Here is a 13,814-nt window from a genome sequence, read left to right as displayed (position 1 = left end):
CTGTGAAGCCTCATGAGATGGCCACCACCATCTCAAACAGTGTCTGTCTGTAAGTGCAAAAACCGTCATTTGGAGACTGTGTAAGGTGGTGCTGAGCTGGGATATATGAGGGGCAGGGTGGCTTGTGAATAAGGCTTGAAGCCTGAAATTGGCTTTTTGGAAAGTACCTTTTTTTTCCCTGCACCAAGCTGGATTTGAACCCTGAGAAAGAAACCAAGCACAGAGCAATGGTTCCTGTGCCACAACACTGGCTAGTTCCATAAAATGCTCACGTGTGAGGGAACCTTAGCTGAGGATGAGATCAGGTTTGCCTCTGAAGGCACCAGTAAAGAATATACAAATTTGCACACAGAAACATAAGAATTAGGAGCAGGGGGAGGCCATTTGGTCCCTCAAACCTCTTCCACCATTCAATAAGATCATGGCTGATGTGATTGTAACATCAACTCCACTCTCCTGTCTGCCCCCCATAACTCCCGACTCCCTTGTCGACCAAAAATCTGTCTAATTCAGCCTTGAATATATTCAATGACCCGGCCTCCATTGCTCTCCGGGGAAGAGAATTCCACAGACTAACGACCCTCTGAGAGAAAAAAATCCTCCTCATCTTAGTCTTAAATGGGAGACCCTTAATTTTTAAATGTGAATCCTAGTTCTAGACTTCTCCTCTCAGCATTGACCCTGTCAAGCCCCCTCAGGATCTTTATCTGGTTTCAGTAAGATCACCTCTCAAATTAAATTTCAGTGGGTATAGGCCCAACCTGCTCAACCTTTCTTCAGAAGATAACCCATTCATCCTAGGAATCAGCCTAGTGAGCCTTCTCTGAACCACTTCTCATGCAAATATTAAGTAAGGAGACCAAAACTGTACACTGTACTTCAGATGTTCCTTGCATTTATATAGAGCCTTATTCTCAAGCCATCCTAGTGTTTGTTTACAACCAGTGAGGCAACTTTTTTTGAAATGGGGCTATTGCTACTTAGGAAAGTGAGGTGACCAGTTTGCACAGAACAAGATTCCACAAATCGCAGTCAGTAAACCAGCCAGTTAATCTGTTTCTGGTGTTGATTTGCAAGAAGAACATTGGCTGGGATGGCCAGGAAAACTCATGTTCGAAAAAATATCAGGGACCACACATCCGGAATGAAGAACAAGGATTTTGTTAATTCTTTCCCGGGATGTGGAAATTGCTGGCAAGGCCATCGTTTAAAACCCCATTGTGAGTTTCTGCTCAGCAAGATCACCCAAACAATAATATTAGGATAAAAACAGAATTACCTGGAAAAACTCAGCAGGTCTGGCAGCATCGGCGGAGAAGAAATCAGTTAACGTTTCGAGCCTTCATGGCCCTTCGGCAGAACTGAAGCATAGTTAGAAGAAGGGAGAAATATAAATTGGTTTAAGGTGGGTGGTGGGGGGGAGAGACATTGAGGGTGTGGTGATTGTGGAGATGAGCAGATAATCAAAAGATGTCACAGACAAAAGGGTCAAATAGGTGTTTTGTCTGAGAAAAGTGCTAATTAAGAATGGAAGACAGGATATTCAAAGTACAGCTCTAGTGGGGGTGGGGTGGAAAGGCTAACAAGGTTTTAGTTTTAGATTTAAAAGTAATGGAAATAGGTGGGGAAAGAAGAATCTAAAAAATATTGAAAAAAAAGCGGGGGGCGGGGGGAGGGGGAGTTTAAGATCTAAAGTTGTTGAATTCAATATTCAGCCCGGAAGGCTGTAAAGTGCCTAGTCGGAAGATGATGTGCTGTTCCTCCAGTTTGCGTTGGGCTTCACTGGAACAATGCAGCAAGCCAAGGACAGACATGTGGGCAAGAGAACAGGGTGGAGTGTTAAAATGGCAAGCGACAGGGAGGTTTGGGTCTTTCTTGCGGACAGACCGTAGGTGTTCCGCAAAACGGTCGCCCAGTTTGCGTTTGGTCTCTCCAATGTAGAGGAGACCGCATTGGGAGCAACGTTGCTCATCTCCACAATCACCACACCCTCAATGTCTCTTCCCCCCCCCCACCCACCTTAAACCAATTTATATTTCTCCCTTCTTCTAACTATACTTCAGTTCTGCCGAAGGGCCATGAAGGCTCGAAACGTTAACTGATTTCTTCTCCGCCGATGCTGCCAGACCTGCTGAGTTTTTCCAGGTAATTCTGTTTTTGTTTTGGATTTCCAGCATCCGCAGTAGCTTTTAGCTTTTTGTTTTTATAATAATATTAGGATGGTCAGCTAACCTGCTTTTAAGTGATATTGATTGAGGGCAGGCGGGGCCTCAGGTTAACATCCCATTCAACATGACACCTCTGACAGTGCTGCACTCCCTCAGTACTGCACTAGGAGTATCAGCCTGGATTTGGTGCCCAAGTCCCCGCAGTAGAACTTGAACCCACAGTCGTTCTGGCTTGGAGGTTGGAGAGCAGCCCATTGAGCCACAGCACCAAAGGATGAGCCTCTGCAGGGAAAATGCTGCATGTAAAATGTGTTAACGCTAATGCTGCTGTCTCCTCTTCTATCCTGGCAGGTACTGCAGTGTGCTGAGTGGACGCCATGGCTCAGACCCTGCAAATGGAGATTCCGAACTTTGGGAATAATATCCTGGAATCTCTGAATGACCAGCGGCTCCAGGGCCTGTACTGCGATGTCTCCATCGTTGTGAAGGGACAGGCTTTTAAGGCGCATCGCGCTGTCCTGGCCGCCAGCAGTTCCTATTTCCGTGACCTGTTCAGCTCCAACAACTGCACAAGCTTTGAACTCCCTACCGCAGTCCAGCCACAGTCCTTCCAGCAGATCCTCGCTTTCTGTTACACTGGCAGGCTTAGCATGAACATGGGTGATCAGTTCCTCTTGATGTACACAGCCGGCTTTCTCCAGATCCAGCAGATAATGGACAAGGAGACCGAGTTCTGCCTGAAGGTCAGCTCACCGCGGTGCGATTCCCAGGGCCTTCACGTGGAGGAGACGCCCTCCGAGCCCCCGAGCCCTGCCCAGGCCTCGCGATCGCTGGCGGCCACCCCGCTCTCGCTGGTGTCGCGCGTCAAGACAGAGCAAGCTGAGTCGGACACTGTGCAGTTCACCCCCGCCAGCAAGCGCCTGTGGGACAATGGCCAGCGGGAGGGGAACGGGAGCGCGGCTTCCAAACTAGCCCGGGTTTCTCACGGAGCCCCCGCTGTCCGGCAGCAGGGATGTGGAGCGGGAGGACAGGGGAGCTCGGACCGCACCAGTCCCGGCACCTCCAGTGCCTACACCAGTGACAGTCCCAACTCCTACCAGAATGAAGACGATGAGGAGGAGGAAGGTGGCGAGGACATGACAGAGGAGCACTACAGGCAGATCTGTAACATGTACACTATGTACAGCATGATGAATGTGGGCCCACCAGGTAAGACTGCTACTAAATTAGATAACTAATTTAAACTGGCAACCGCTATCGGGATCATTGTTTCCATGTGATTTCCCAGTATTTGAGTCCCTTGCATTACCTAGAACTGAGAGGTGGTTAGGATGGGACAGGACAGACGTAAAATGGAGAGGCTGAAATTTCCTATATCATGCAGGGGGATTTTTGCCCATATTGGACAGGCCAGGGGCATATTACTGTCTGATAAGAGCTGTTTGGTTCACACACAGCGGGGAGTATTTGACACTCACGTAATGGGAAGTATTTGACACACACGTGTTGAGGAATGTTCAATGTACAGATGAGTGACTGATGTACACATGTTTTGGAGTGTTGACATTCACGCATGTGGAGTGTGTGACACACGTGATGGATAGGGTTCGTACAGATGATGGGGAGTGTTTGTCGCACACGTGGTGGGGAGTGTTTGACATGCCCGTGATGGGGAGTGTTTGATGCGCAGGTGATGGGGAGTGTTTGATGCGCAGGTGATGGGGAGTGTTTGACGCGCAGGTGATGGGGAGTGTTTGACGCGCACGTGATGGGGAGTGTTTGACGCGCACGTGATGGGGAGTGTTTGACGCGCACGTGATGGGGAGTGTTTGACGCGCACGTGATGGGGAGTGTTTGACGCGCACGTGATGGGGAGTGTTTGACGCGCACGTGATGGGGAGTGTTTGACGCGCACGTGATGGGGAGTGTTTGACGCGCACGTGATGGGGAGTGTTTGACGCGCACGTGATGGGGAGTGTTTGACGCGCACGTGATGGGGAGTGTTTGACGCGCACGTGATGGGGAGTGTTTGACGCGCACGTGATGGGGAGTGTTTGACGCGCACGTGATGGGGAGTGTTTGACGCACACGTGATGGGGAGTGTTTGACGCGCATGTGATGGGGAATATTTGTCGCACAGGTGATGGGGAGTGTTTGACGCGCACGTGATGGGGAGTGTTTGTCACGCACGTGATGGGGAATGTCACGCACGTGTTGGGGAGTGTTTGACGCGCACGTGATGGGGAGTGTTTGTCGCGCACGTGATGGGGAGTGTTTGTCGCGCACGTGATGGGGAGTGTTTGTCGCGCACGTGATGGGGAGTGTTTGTCGCGCACGTGATGGGGAGTGTTTGTCACGCACGTGATGGGGAGTGTTTGACGCGCACGTGATGGGGCAGATGATGTGTACCAGGCGGACCAAGTCCACAAGGGAAACTTGGTCGTGCTAATACAATAGTTTTGCAATTTGCATTTATTACTAGAAGATGTGTGCACTGAATTCATAAATAATAAGTCCACCAAGACCTTTAGAGACTTTAAAAATTAAATTAAAATATTCATTGACAAAATAAAAGATTTCAAGCACATGTATAAGACTACCATTACTTACTACTATAACAAATCCTAAAATTCCTAATAGACCTGACTTCCAGTTACACACTCCTTTCAAGACAATAGTCCAAAATAGATTTTAGATTTAAAACAAACCCAGCAAATTAACACAGTACCCACTTGACAGTGAAGTTCCAAATGGCTTTTCTCCGACTTCAGTTTCATTACATAGCAAATTTATGCACAAATGGCTGGAGGCTTCATTAAGGCTATTTCACACACTTCTGTTAATCTTACATAGCCTTTCATTCTCCTTTATATACGTTTCTCTTTTTAATATGTAAATTCTATTGTTCCATATGTCTTTGAAACTGTATCTTCCTCATAATATAAAAACTTCCATGTTGCCAATATTGTCAATAACCTTTGGGAAAAATAAACACACTCCTTGGCCTTGCTTATCTGGCTAGTCGTAAACAGACTAAGATCCCTTTGAAATCCAAATCCCTTCCTTTATCTAAAAATACAAATTCCCTTCACACCTTACATGCTAAGCCAGCATCCATGTTTACTCATTAGCATGTCAAGCACCGAGCTTCTTTCAATGATTTCAAGCTTGCAGTCTACTTGACTCCAAATTTAATTAAATCACATAGACAGACCCAACGATACTTACCCTCATAAACTAACATCATAACAAACCAGAAAAATATTATGAAAATTATTATACTTTTGTCACAGGAGTGTTTGACACACAGTGACAGGCAGTGTTTGCACACGTGAGGGGGAGTGTTTGACACACAAGTGATGGGGAGTGTTTGACGCACGCGTGGTGGGGAGTGTTTGACGCACACGTGTGGTGGGGAGTGTTTGACGCACGCGTGTGGTGGGGAGTGTTTGACGCACGCGTGTGGTGGGGAGTGTTTGACGCACGCGTGTGGTGGGGAATGTTTGACGCACGCGTGTGGTGGGGAATGTTTGACGCACGCGTGTGGTGGGGAATGTTTGACGCACGCGTGTGGTGGGGAATGTTTGACGCACGCGTGTGGTGGGGAGTGTTTGACGCACGCGTGTGGTGGGGAGTGTTTGACGCACGCGTGTGGTGGGGAGTGTTTGACGCACGCGTGTGGTGGGGAGTGTTTGACGCACGCGTGTGGTGGGGAGTGTTTGACGCACGCGTGTGGTGGGGAGTGTTTGACGCACGCGTGTGGTGGGGAGTGTTTGACGCACGCGTGTGGTGGGGAGTGTTTGACGCACGCGTGTGGTGGGGAGTGTTTGACGCACGCGTGTGGTGGGGAGTGTTTGACGCACGCGTGTGGTGGGGAGTGTTTGACGCACGCGTGTGGTGGGGAGTGTTTGACGCACGCGTGTGGTGGGGAGTGTTTGACGCACGCGTGTGGTGGGGAGTGTTTGACGCACGCGTGTGGTGGGGAGTGTTTGACGCACGCGTGTGGTGGGGAGTGTTTGACGCACGCGTGTGGTGGGGAGTGTTTGACGCACGCGTGTGGTGGGGAGTGTTTGACGCACGCGTGTGGTGGGGAGTGTTTGACGCACGCGTGTGGTGGGGAGTGTTTGACGCACGCGTGTGGTGGGGAGTGTTTGACGCACGCGTGTGGTGGGGAGTGTTTGACGCACGCGTGTGGTGGGGAGTGTTTGACGCACGCGTGTGGTGGGGAGTGTTTGACGCACGCGTGTGGTGGGGAGTGTTTGACGCACGCGTGTGGTGGGGAGTGTTTGACGCACGCGTGTGGTGGGGAGTGTTTGACGCACGCGTGTGGTGGGGAGTGTTTGACGCACGCGTGTGGTGGGGAGTGTTTGACGCACGCGTGTGGTGGGGAGTGTTTGACGCACGCGTGTGGTGGGGAATGTTTGACACACGCGTGGGGAGTGTTTGGTACGCGTGTGGTGGGGAATTTTTGACACATGCGTGATGGGGAGTGTTTGATACACACATGATGGGGAGGGTTTGACACACACATGATGGGGAGGGTTTGACACACACATGATGGGGAGGGTTTGACACACACATGATGGGGAGGGTTTGACACACACATGATGGGGAGGGTTTGACACACACATGATGGGGAGGGTTTGACACACACATGATGGGGAGGGTTTGACACACACATGATGGGGAGGGTTTGACACACACATGATGGGGAGGGTTTGACACACACATGATGGGGAGGGTTTGACACACACATGATGGGGAGGGTTTGACACACACATGATGGGGAGGGTTTGACACACACATGATGGGGAGGGTTTGACACACACATGATGGGGAGGGTTTGACCCACATGATTAGCAAAGTTTCAAGATGCGTGATGGGGAGTGTTTGAGGCATCCACAATGGGGAATGTTTGACATGCACACGATGAGGAGTGTTTGACGTGCATGTGTTGAGTAGTGTTTGATGCATGTGTGACGGGGTGTGTTTGACATACAGCTGATGCGTTTTACACAAACGTGACAGCATTTCTACGCATGATGCGGATTGCTTGACATGCATGATGGGGAGTATCTGAGAGACGCGTGACGGGGAGTGTCTGAGAGGCGGGTGACGGGGAGTGTCTGAGAGGCGGGTGACGGGGAGTGTCTGAGAGACGCGTGACGGGGAGTGTCTGAGAGGCGGGTGACGGGGAGTGTCTGAGAGGCGGGTGACGGGGAGTGTCTGAGAGGCGGGTGACGGGGAGTGTCTGAGAGGCGGGTGACGGGGAGTGTCTGAGAGGCGGGTGACGGGGAGTGTCTGAGAGGCGGGTGACGGGGAGTGCCTGAGAGGCGGGTGACGGGGAGTGTCTGAGAGGCGGGTGACGGGGAGTGCCTGACGGGCGGGTGACGGGGAGTGCCTGGCGGGCGGGTGACGGGGAGTGCCTGGCGGGCGGGTGACGGGGAGTGCCTGGCGGGCGGGTGACGGGGAGTGCCTGGCGGGCGGGTGACGGGGAGTGCCTGGCGGGCGGGTGACGGGGAGTGCCTGGCGGGCGGGTGACGGGGAGTGCCTGGCGGGCGGGTGACGGGGAGTGCCTGGCGGGCGGGTGACGGGGAGTGCCTGGCGGGCGGGTGACGGGGAGTGCCTGGCGGGCGGGTGACGGGGAGTGCCTGGCGGGCGGGTGACGGGGAGTGCCTGGCGGGCGGGTGACGGGGAGTGCCTGGCGGGCGGGTGACGGGGAGTGCCTGGCGGGCGGGTGACGGGGAGTGCCTGGCGGGCGGGTGACGGGGAGTGCCTGGCGGGCGGGTGACGGGGAGTGCCTGGCGGGCGGGTGACGGGGAGTGCCTGGCGGGCGGGTGACGGGGAGTGCCTGGCGGGCGGGTGACGGGGAGTGCCTGGCGGGCGGGTGACGGGGAGTGCCTGGCGGGCGGGTGACGGGGAGTGCCTGGCGGGCGGGTGACGGGGGAATTAAAATACCACCTGAGCAGGCAGACGGGTCTTGGTTGAATGTCTTCTCTGTAAGATGGCACCTCTGACAGTGCACTTCACTGGGAGTGTCAGCCTAGATTTTGTGCTCAGGTTTCTGAATCTACAACCTTCTGACTCCAAAGCACGAATGCTACCCGCTGAGCTAGGGCTGATCCAATCCTAGTACCCATCGTCTAGCTTCCTAGCAATGTAGTGGACAAATTTCTCAAGTTTGAAGATCCCAGCCACTGATACCCTGCCTAGTCCTGACTACCCATGAAGCAACTTGAAATACTTACCTCATCTGCTGCTCCAGCACCAGTTGGCGCCAGCCTGAGAGAGAGAGATTGTTCAGCTCCACGTTGTGTCTGAGCCCTTTGGACTGAATAGAATTTTGTCCCACATTCTCCTCAGCTACTTCAGTGGCCATCATCAGAGTAAAGGGTTTGTTAAAGTAGAGTAAATAAATAAAACCTTGATAAATTGTCAGCACCTTTGGAAGAAAAGCTCAGTTAATGTCTCAGGTGTAGACTCTGCTTCAGAAGCAGAAACTGTTAAAGTCTGTATAGAACTCTGGTTAGACCACATTTGGAGCACTGGGCATAGTTCTGTTCTCAATATTGTAAAAGAGATATGGAGACACTGGAGAAGGCGCAAAAAGAATTTGCTAGAATGGTATCAGAACTGAGAGGTTATAACCATCAGTAAAGATTGAACAGGTTGGAACTCTTCTCACTGAAAAGAGAAGGAAGAAAACTTGATAGAGGTCTTTAAAATTGTGAAAAGATTTGATAGGATGAATTACAAAACATATTTCCACTTGCGGGAGAGACCAGAACTAGGGGCCATCAATATAAGACAGTCACTAATAAATCAGTGGAGAATTCAGGAGAGATTCCTTTACCCAGAGAGTGGTGAGAATGTGGAACTCAGTACCACAGAGGCTAAAAGTATAGATGCGTTTAAGGGGAAACTAGATAAACACATGAAGGAGAAAGGAGCAGAAGGATATGTTGATAGGGTGAGATGAAGTAGGCAGTGGGAGGAGGTCTGCGTGGACAAAAAATACTGTCATGGGTCACTTTAGCTGAATGGTCTGTTTCTGTGCTGTAAATTCTATATAATGTATCTCATCGCCAGATTCATTTTGGTTTATTTTGACAGCGGCCGAGCGGGTTGAAGCCCTGCCCGATCACTTAACCACAGATGCCCGCTCGAGGGTCCGGATGAGGAGAGACCTGGCAGCATTGCCAGCTGAACTGATCACCCAGATTGGTAACCGATGCCACCCCAAGCTTTACGCAGAGGGGGATCCCACTGAAAAGCTGGAACTCGTTACAGGTATGGCCCAGGCTTCAAACGCCCTTCATCGTCAGCGAGGCCTTGCCACTCCCCGGCTGCTCCACTAGGTTGGCCTTCACACGGGTGGCCATCCTGCTTGCGCTTGTTTGTGAAGAACGATCTCTTGAGTTTCTTTTTATTTTTCTGACAGGAACCAGTGTCTTCATCACTCGAGCCCAATTAATGAACTGCCACGTCTGCGCGGGCACACGCCACAAAGTCCTCCTCCGAAGGCTGCTCGCATCCTTCTTCGACCGGTAAGAAACATGTTGGAAAGGCTCAGCAGGTCAGGCAGCCTCAGTGGAGAGAGAAATAGAGTTAGCTTTTAAACAAAGTGGAGCTGAGACCACAAGTAGCTCAGCCATGATATTATTGAATGGTGGAGCAGGCTCGAAAGGCTGAATGGCCTCCTCCTGCTCCTATATTCCTATTCCTGTGTTCAGATTGACAACCCCTCATCACAACTGGGAAGATGTTAAAGATGAACAGATTTTAACAGGGAAAATGGGAATCAGGGAATGAGCAAGAGGCTGAATTCTATGGACAGCTAGAGGGCAGGAATGATTGAATGGGTAAAGGAGTGACAAAATACATACAGAAATTTTCCAACAGAGAGAGAGAGAGGCCAAAGGTTAAGCAAAGAATTCCCAATCAGACTGGAAGTGCCATTTTGGACAGTGTTATTGTGGTTACCTTTTTCCCTTAAACTCTGATGCTTTGCCTTAATGATCAGGTACTGGGAAAAGATGTCCTCATGGTTGAGCATCTATTGATATTCGGTCTTTGTGCAGGAAGAGCAGCTGGTGCCTGTGAAACTAGAACGCAATACCAGCCAACACTTTCCCGGAAGGGACAGAGAGGAGGGGATGGGAAATAAATTTATAATTTCAGCCCAGTCCCTAGAACTTTTTGTAAAATGAGGAATCGGAGAGAAGCCTGTTCTAAAGATTCAGCTGTCTTTGGAAGAATTTGAGTAGGAGACCTGTTGTTCACACTATGATATTCTGTAGGATTGTTTATGCACAGCCTTCATGATGTGCTCTCCTGCAACAGGAACACACTGGCAAATAGCTGTGGCACCGGAATCCGCTCCTCTACAAACGACCCGAGCAGGAAACCTCTGGATAGCCGAGTCCTTAATGCCGTGAAAAGTGAGTATGGTGGGACTGGACTCTGTGCTCACAGGTCAGCCTGTGACTCTTCTTGGCGCCATGTATAAATGGCACTAACTCTGCCTCCCTCCCTGACCATTGTCCGAGGCTAAATCAGACCATTTGCAGCTTTGGGGTTGTATTTGAATCCCCCAAAATGAGCTTCCAACCACATATTCACTTCGTCACCAGGATGGCAGACTTCCACCTCTGTAACACCGCCCATCTCTACCCCTGCATCAGCTGATCAACTGCTGAATCCTTCATTCATGTCTTCAACTGTTCCTGGTCCAGCAGTACCTCGATTTTAAAATTCCCATCCCTACATTCAACTCCCTCCATGGCCTCACCCTTCCCTAGCTCTGCAACCTCCTCCAGTCCTACAGCCCTCCAAGAATCCTGCTTTCTTCCAATTCCCGCCTCTCGTACATCCTGTACTTCCTTCACCAGCCTACCTCTATCTCCTTGGCATCTGTGCCTTTGATATCTAGTGAAGCTATACAATTCCAATCCTAAACTTCTCATTTAAAATACTCCTTTAACTAACTCTTTAACCAAGATTTTGGCCATCTGTACTGAAGTCTCCAGCTGTGGCTTACTGTCAGCTTTTGTGGGCTTACCTGAACAGTGTTGAGATGTTTTATTATATAAAGGATGCTACGTAAATGCAAGTTCCTGTTCTTGTAATTGGCCCGTGGAGACATACATTGCTCCCTCCCAGTGCTCTGGTAGCTGAGTATCCCATAACCAGTTGCTAACAGATTGTTTAATTCTGGAATATCTCCCTCTCCACAAGACAAGTGCATGACCTCAGTTTGCTGCTTCCTTTGACAGCTTGGCTGAAATGGGGATCTCGCGCTGTAGTGGGGTAACACGACAATCTCTGTAGCATATCGTACTATTGGTCAGATCATCGCCCATTCCTTCAAAGGCCATTTGTAAAGGGTTACAAGCCCATCACATCTTCACACGGTTTATAAACTGCAACTCTCTGCTGAGGGAGCCTATTACAGCTGGATTGGGGAGGGGGCTGGTAGGATTGGGCATTGCAGTGATGCTGCTGTTGTCAAATAGGCTGCCAGCACTCTGCTTAGCCTCATACAGAAGGAATGACCACTGGAGTAAAGTACCAGAGGTCAAAACGTGGCCACAGAGCCTGTTCCCCAGCAACGTGTCAGCACCGCGTAGAGAGAAACGAAAGAGAAAATGTGTTGAATTTTAAAAATAACTCTCATTAATTCTAAATTGCCACTCAAATTTGCATCAATGAGGTATAATAATTAGCATGACTTTCTGTCTTCAGAGCTGCCATTCATTTGCATAGACACGACCAGGACTAATTAGTTTAGTGTGTATTTTTTTTTAGAAATTGCTCCATTATGCCCAATTTGTCATATAGTCCCCACCTCATCTGTTACTGCAGCAGGTTAAGTGGAACTACCTAGCCGAATGTCAAACCAGCTGTCCTCTTTCATTTTACTTGCTGGTTGAGTGTATCCTGGAAAAACTGCTGCATCAACCATGAAATTAACTGAGCAATAAGGCATTTATTGAAACTGATTCTTCCTCATGAGTTTTGCACTGTCTTGTTCTATTAGCAGTGCTTAGCGTTCCAGTATAATGAAATATAAACATGCAAAATTCTAATCAAGCATGTTCTCTTTTAGTTGTATAAACGAAAATAGATTCTGGATGAGTTTTCATTCAAACTTTACAATGTGGTGAATACCTGCCAAAAACGACAACTTGCATTTATATAGCACCTTTAACATAAAATGTCCCAAGAAGCTTCACAGAAACATCATCAGACAAAACTGGATATTAAGCCAAAGAAGGGTTATTAAGATGGGTTAATAACAGTTTGGTCAAAGAGGTAGGTTTGAAAGGAGATTTTAAAGAAGGAGAGAGAGAGAGAGAAGCAGAATTGAACAGCCCCATCAAAATAATGAGGTTAAAAGTTGGTCCAATTCTGTGATCAGTATGTAGCTTGGTTTAGTAAATATTAGCAGGTCTTGTTTACAAAGCACGCTCGGGATTTCATGGGTAGGACAAGTGATTAAATGTGGCACAACAACCAATTGCCATATCAAAATGAGATCCAAGTAGTGCAGATTAACACTGGACGTCTTGAAGGGAATGGCCTCTGAGCGATAATCGGTCCCTCACGCTTATCGTGAACCAGTAACCTGGTAACCAGCTGGCCCTCCTGTTCCTGATCCCTATGGAGAGGGGACCGGGAAGGCAGCTGAAGATCAGGCTGAGTCTGTTTGCGATGCCCCTTCACAAACCTGCAAATGTCGCTTAGTCTCACACATGAAAAATGAGCCCCCCCCCAGATGCCAGCAGATAGCCAGACCCTTGGACCATACCCCAGTAAGTTCCTGGGCCGTTCAAAGAGGAGAAAAGTGGGGATGGATTAAATAAAGAGAAACTGCAATGTTGAATATTTGAGATCAGTTCTAACACTGGTGCTGTTTTTCCCCCCCTCACCCCACCCTCTGCAGTCTACTGCCAGAACTTTGCACCCAACTTCAAGGAGAGTGAGATGAATGCCATTGCAGCTGACATGTGCACTAATGCTCGTCGGGTGGTCCGCAAGAGCTGGATTCCCAAACTGAAGCTGCTGATGGTGGAGGGAGACGCCTACCACTCCTTTATTTCAGACACTACAGGGGTCAACCTCGACTCGGACGTACTGAATGCAGAACAAGCCTTCGAGGCTGCCAACCACGAGGGCGAGGCAGGGTCTTCCCTGGAGTCCACTCAGTGACGGAAGCCACCCAGGAAGGAGGTGTCAAAATCCAGGGTTCAATCTAGAATGACCCATGAGTTGCAGAACAGACAAAAATCTGGCGTCTTGTGCACACAAATACTGTTAGAGGTACAGAAACGAAAGAAATATTTATTCTGCATTGATGGGCATTAAGAAACGAAAGGATGTGTACAGCAATGGGGAGGGCTGGGGTGGGAAGGTGGGGGTGCTGAATGTAATGGGTTAGGGATTGCACATTCCTAGGTTGTGGGTGGCAAGGGCACACAATGAATGGATGTGCCAACAGCCCAAAGACTGTGCCTAGATTGAACCCTGAACACTTGCAGCCTAGATTAATCGGGTAGGTTGGGGCAGCCTGTCCGAAATGGAAAATATTACATTTCTAACTCCCAAATTGGTTTCCTTGATTCCTGGTCGTTCCTCCCTCTCTGT

The 13,814-nt window shown here is 49.6% G+C and overlaps 1 protein-coding gene across 1 annotated transcript; it reads left to right on the top strand.

The window, feature by feature from the left end:
• Positions 1 to 2,526: 2,526 nt before the first annotated feature.
• LOC144669002 (nucleus accumbens-associated protein 1-like) lies at positions 2,527 to 13,543 on the top strand. The gene is made up of 5 exons (XM_078531548.1): positions 2,527 to 3,377; positions 9,282 to 9,458; positions 9,610 to 9,715; positions 10,512 to 10,609; positions 13,114 to 13,543. Exons 1-5 carry the CDS (start codon positions 2,546 to 2,548, stop codon positions 13,377 to 13,379), a joined length of 1,479 nt encoding a protein of 492 aa, XP_078387674.1. The 5' UTR covers positions 2,527 to 2,545; the 3' UTR covers positions 13,380 to 13,543.
• Positions 13,544 to 13,814: the final 271 nt, after the last annotated feature.

Source organism: Cetorhinus maximus, chromosome 28, assembly GCF_964194155.1.
Source record: "Cetorhinus maximus chromosome 28, sCetMax3.hap1.1, whole genome shotgun sequence".
NCBI classification, from domain to species: Eukaryota; Metazoa; Chordata; class Chondrichthyes; order Lamniformes; family Cetorhinidae; genus Cetorhinus; species Cetorhinus maximus.
This window is presented reverse-complemented; position numbering and strand designations above follow the sequence as displayed.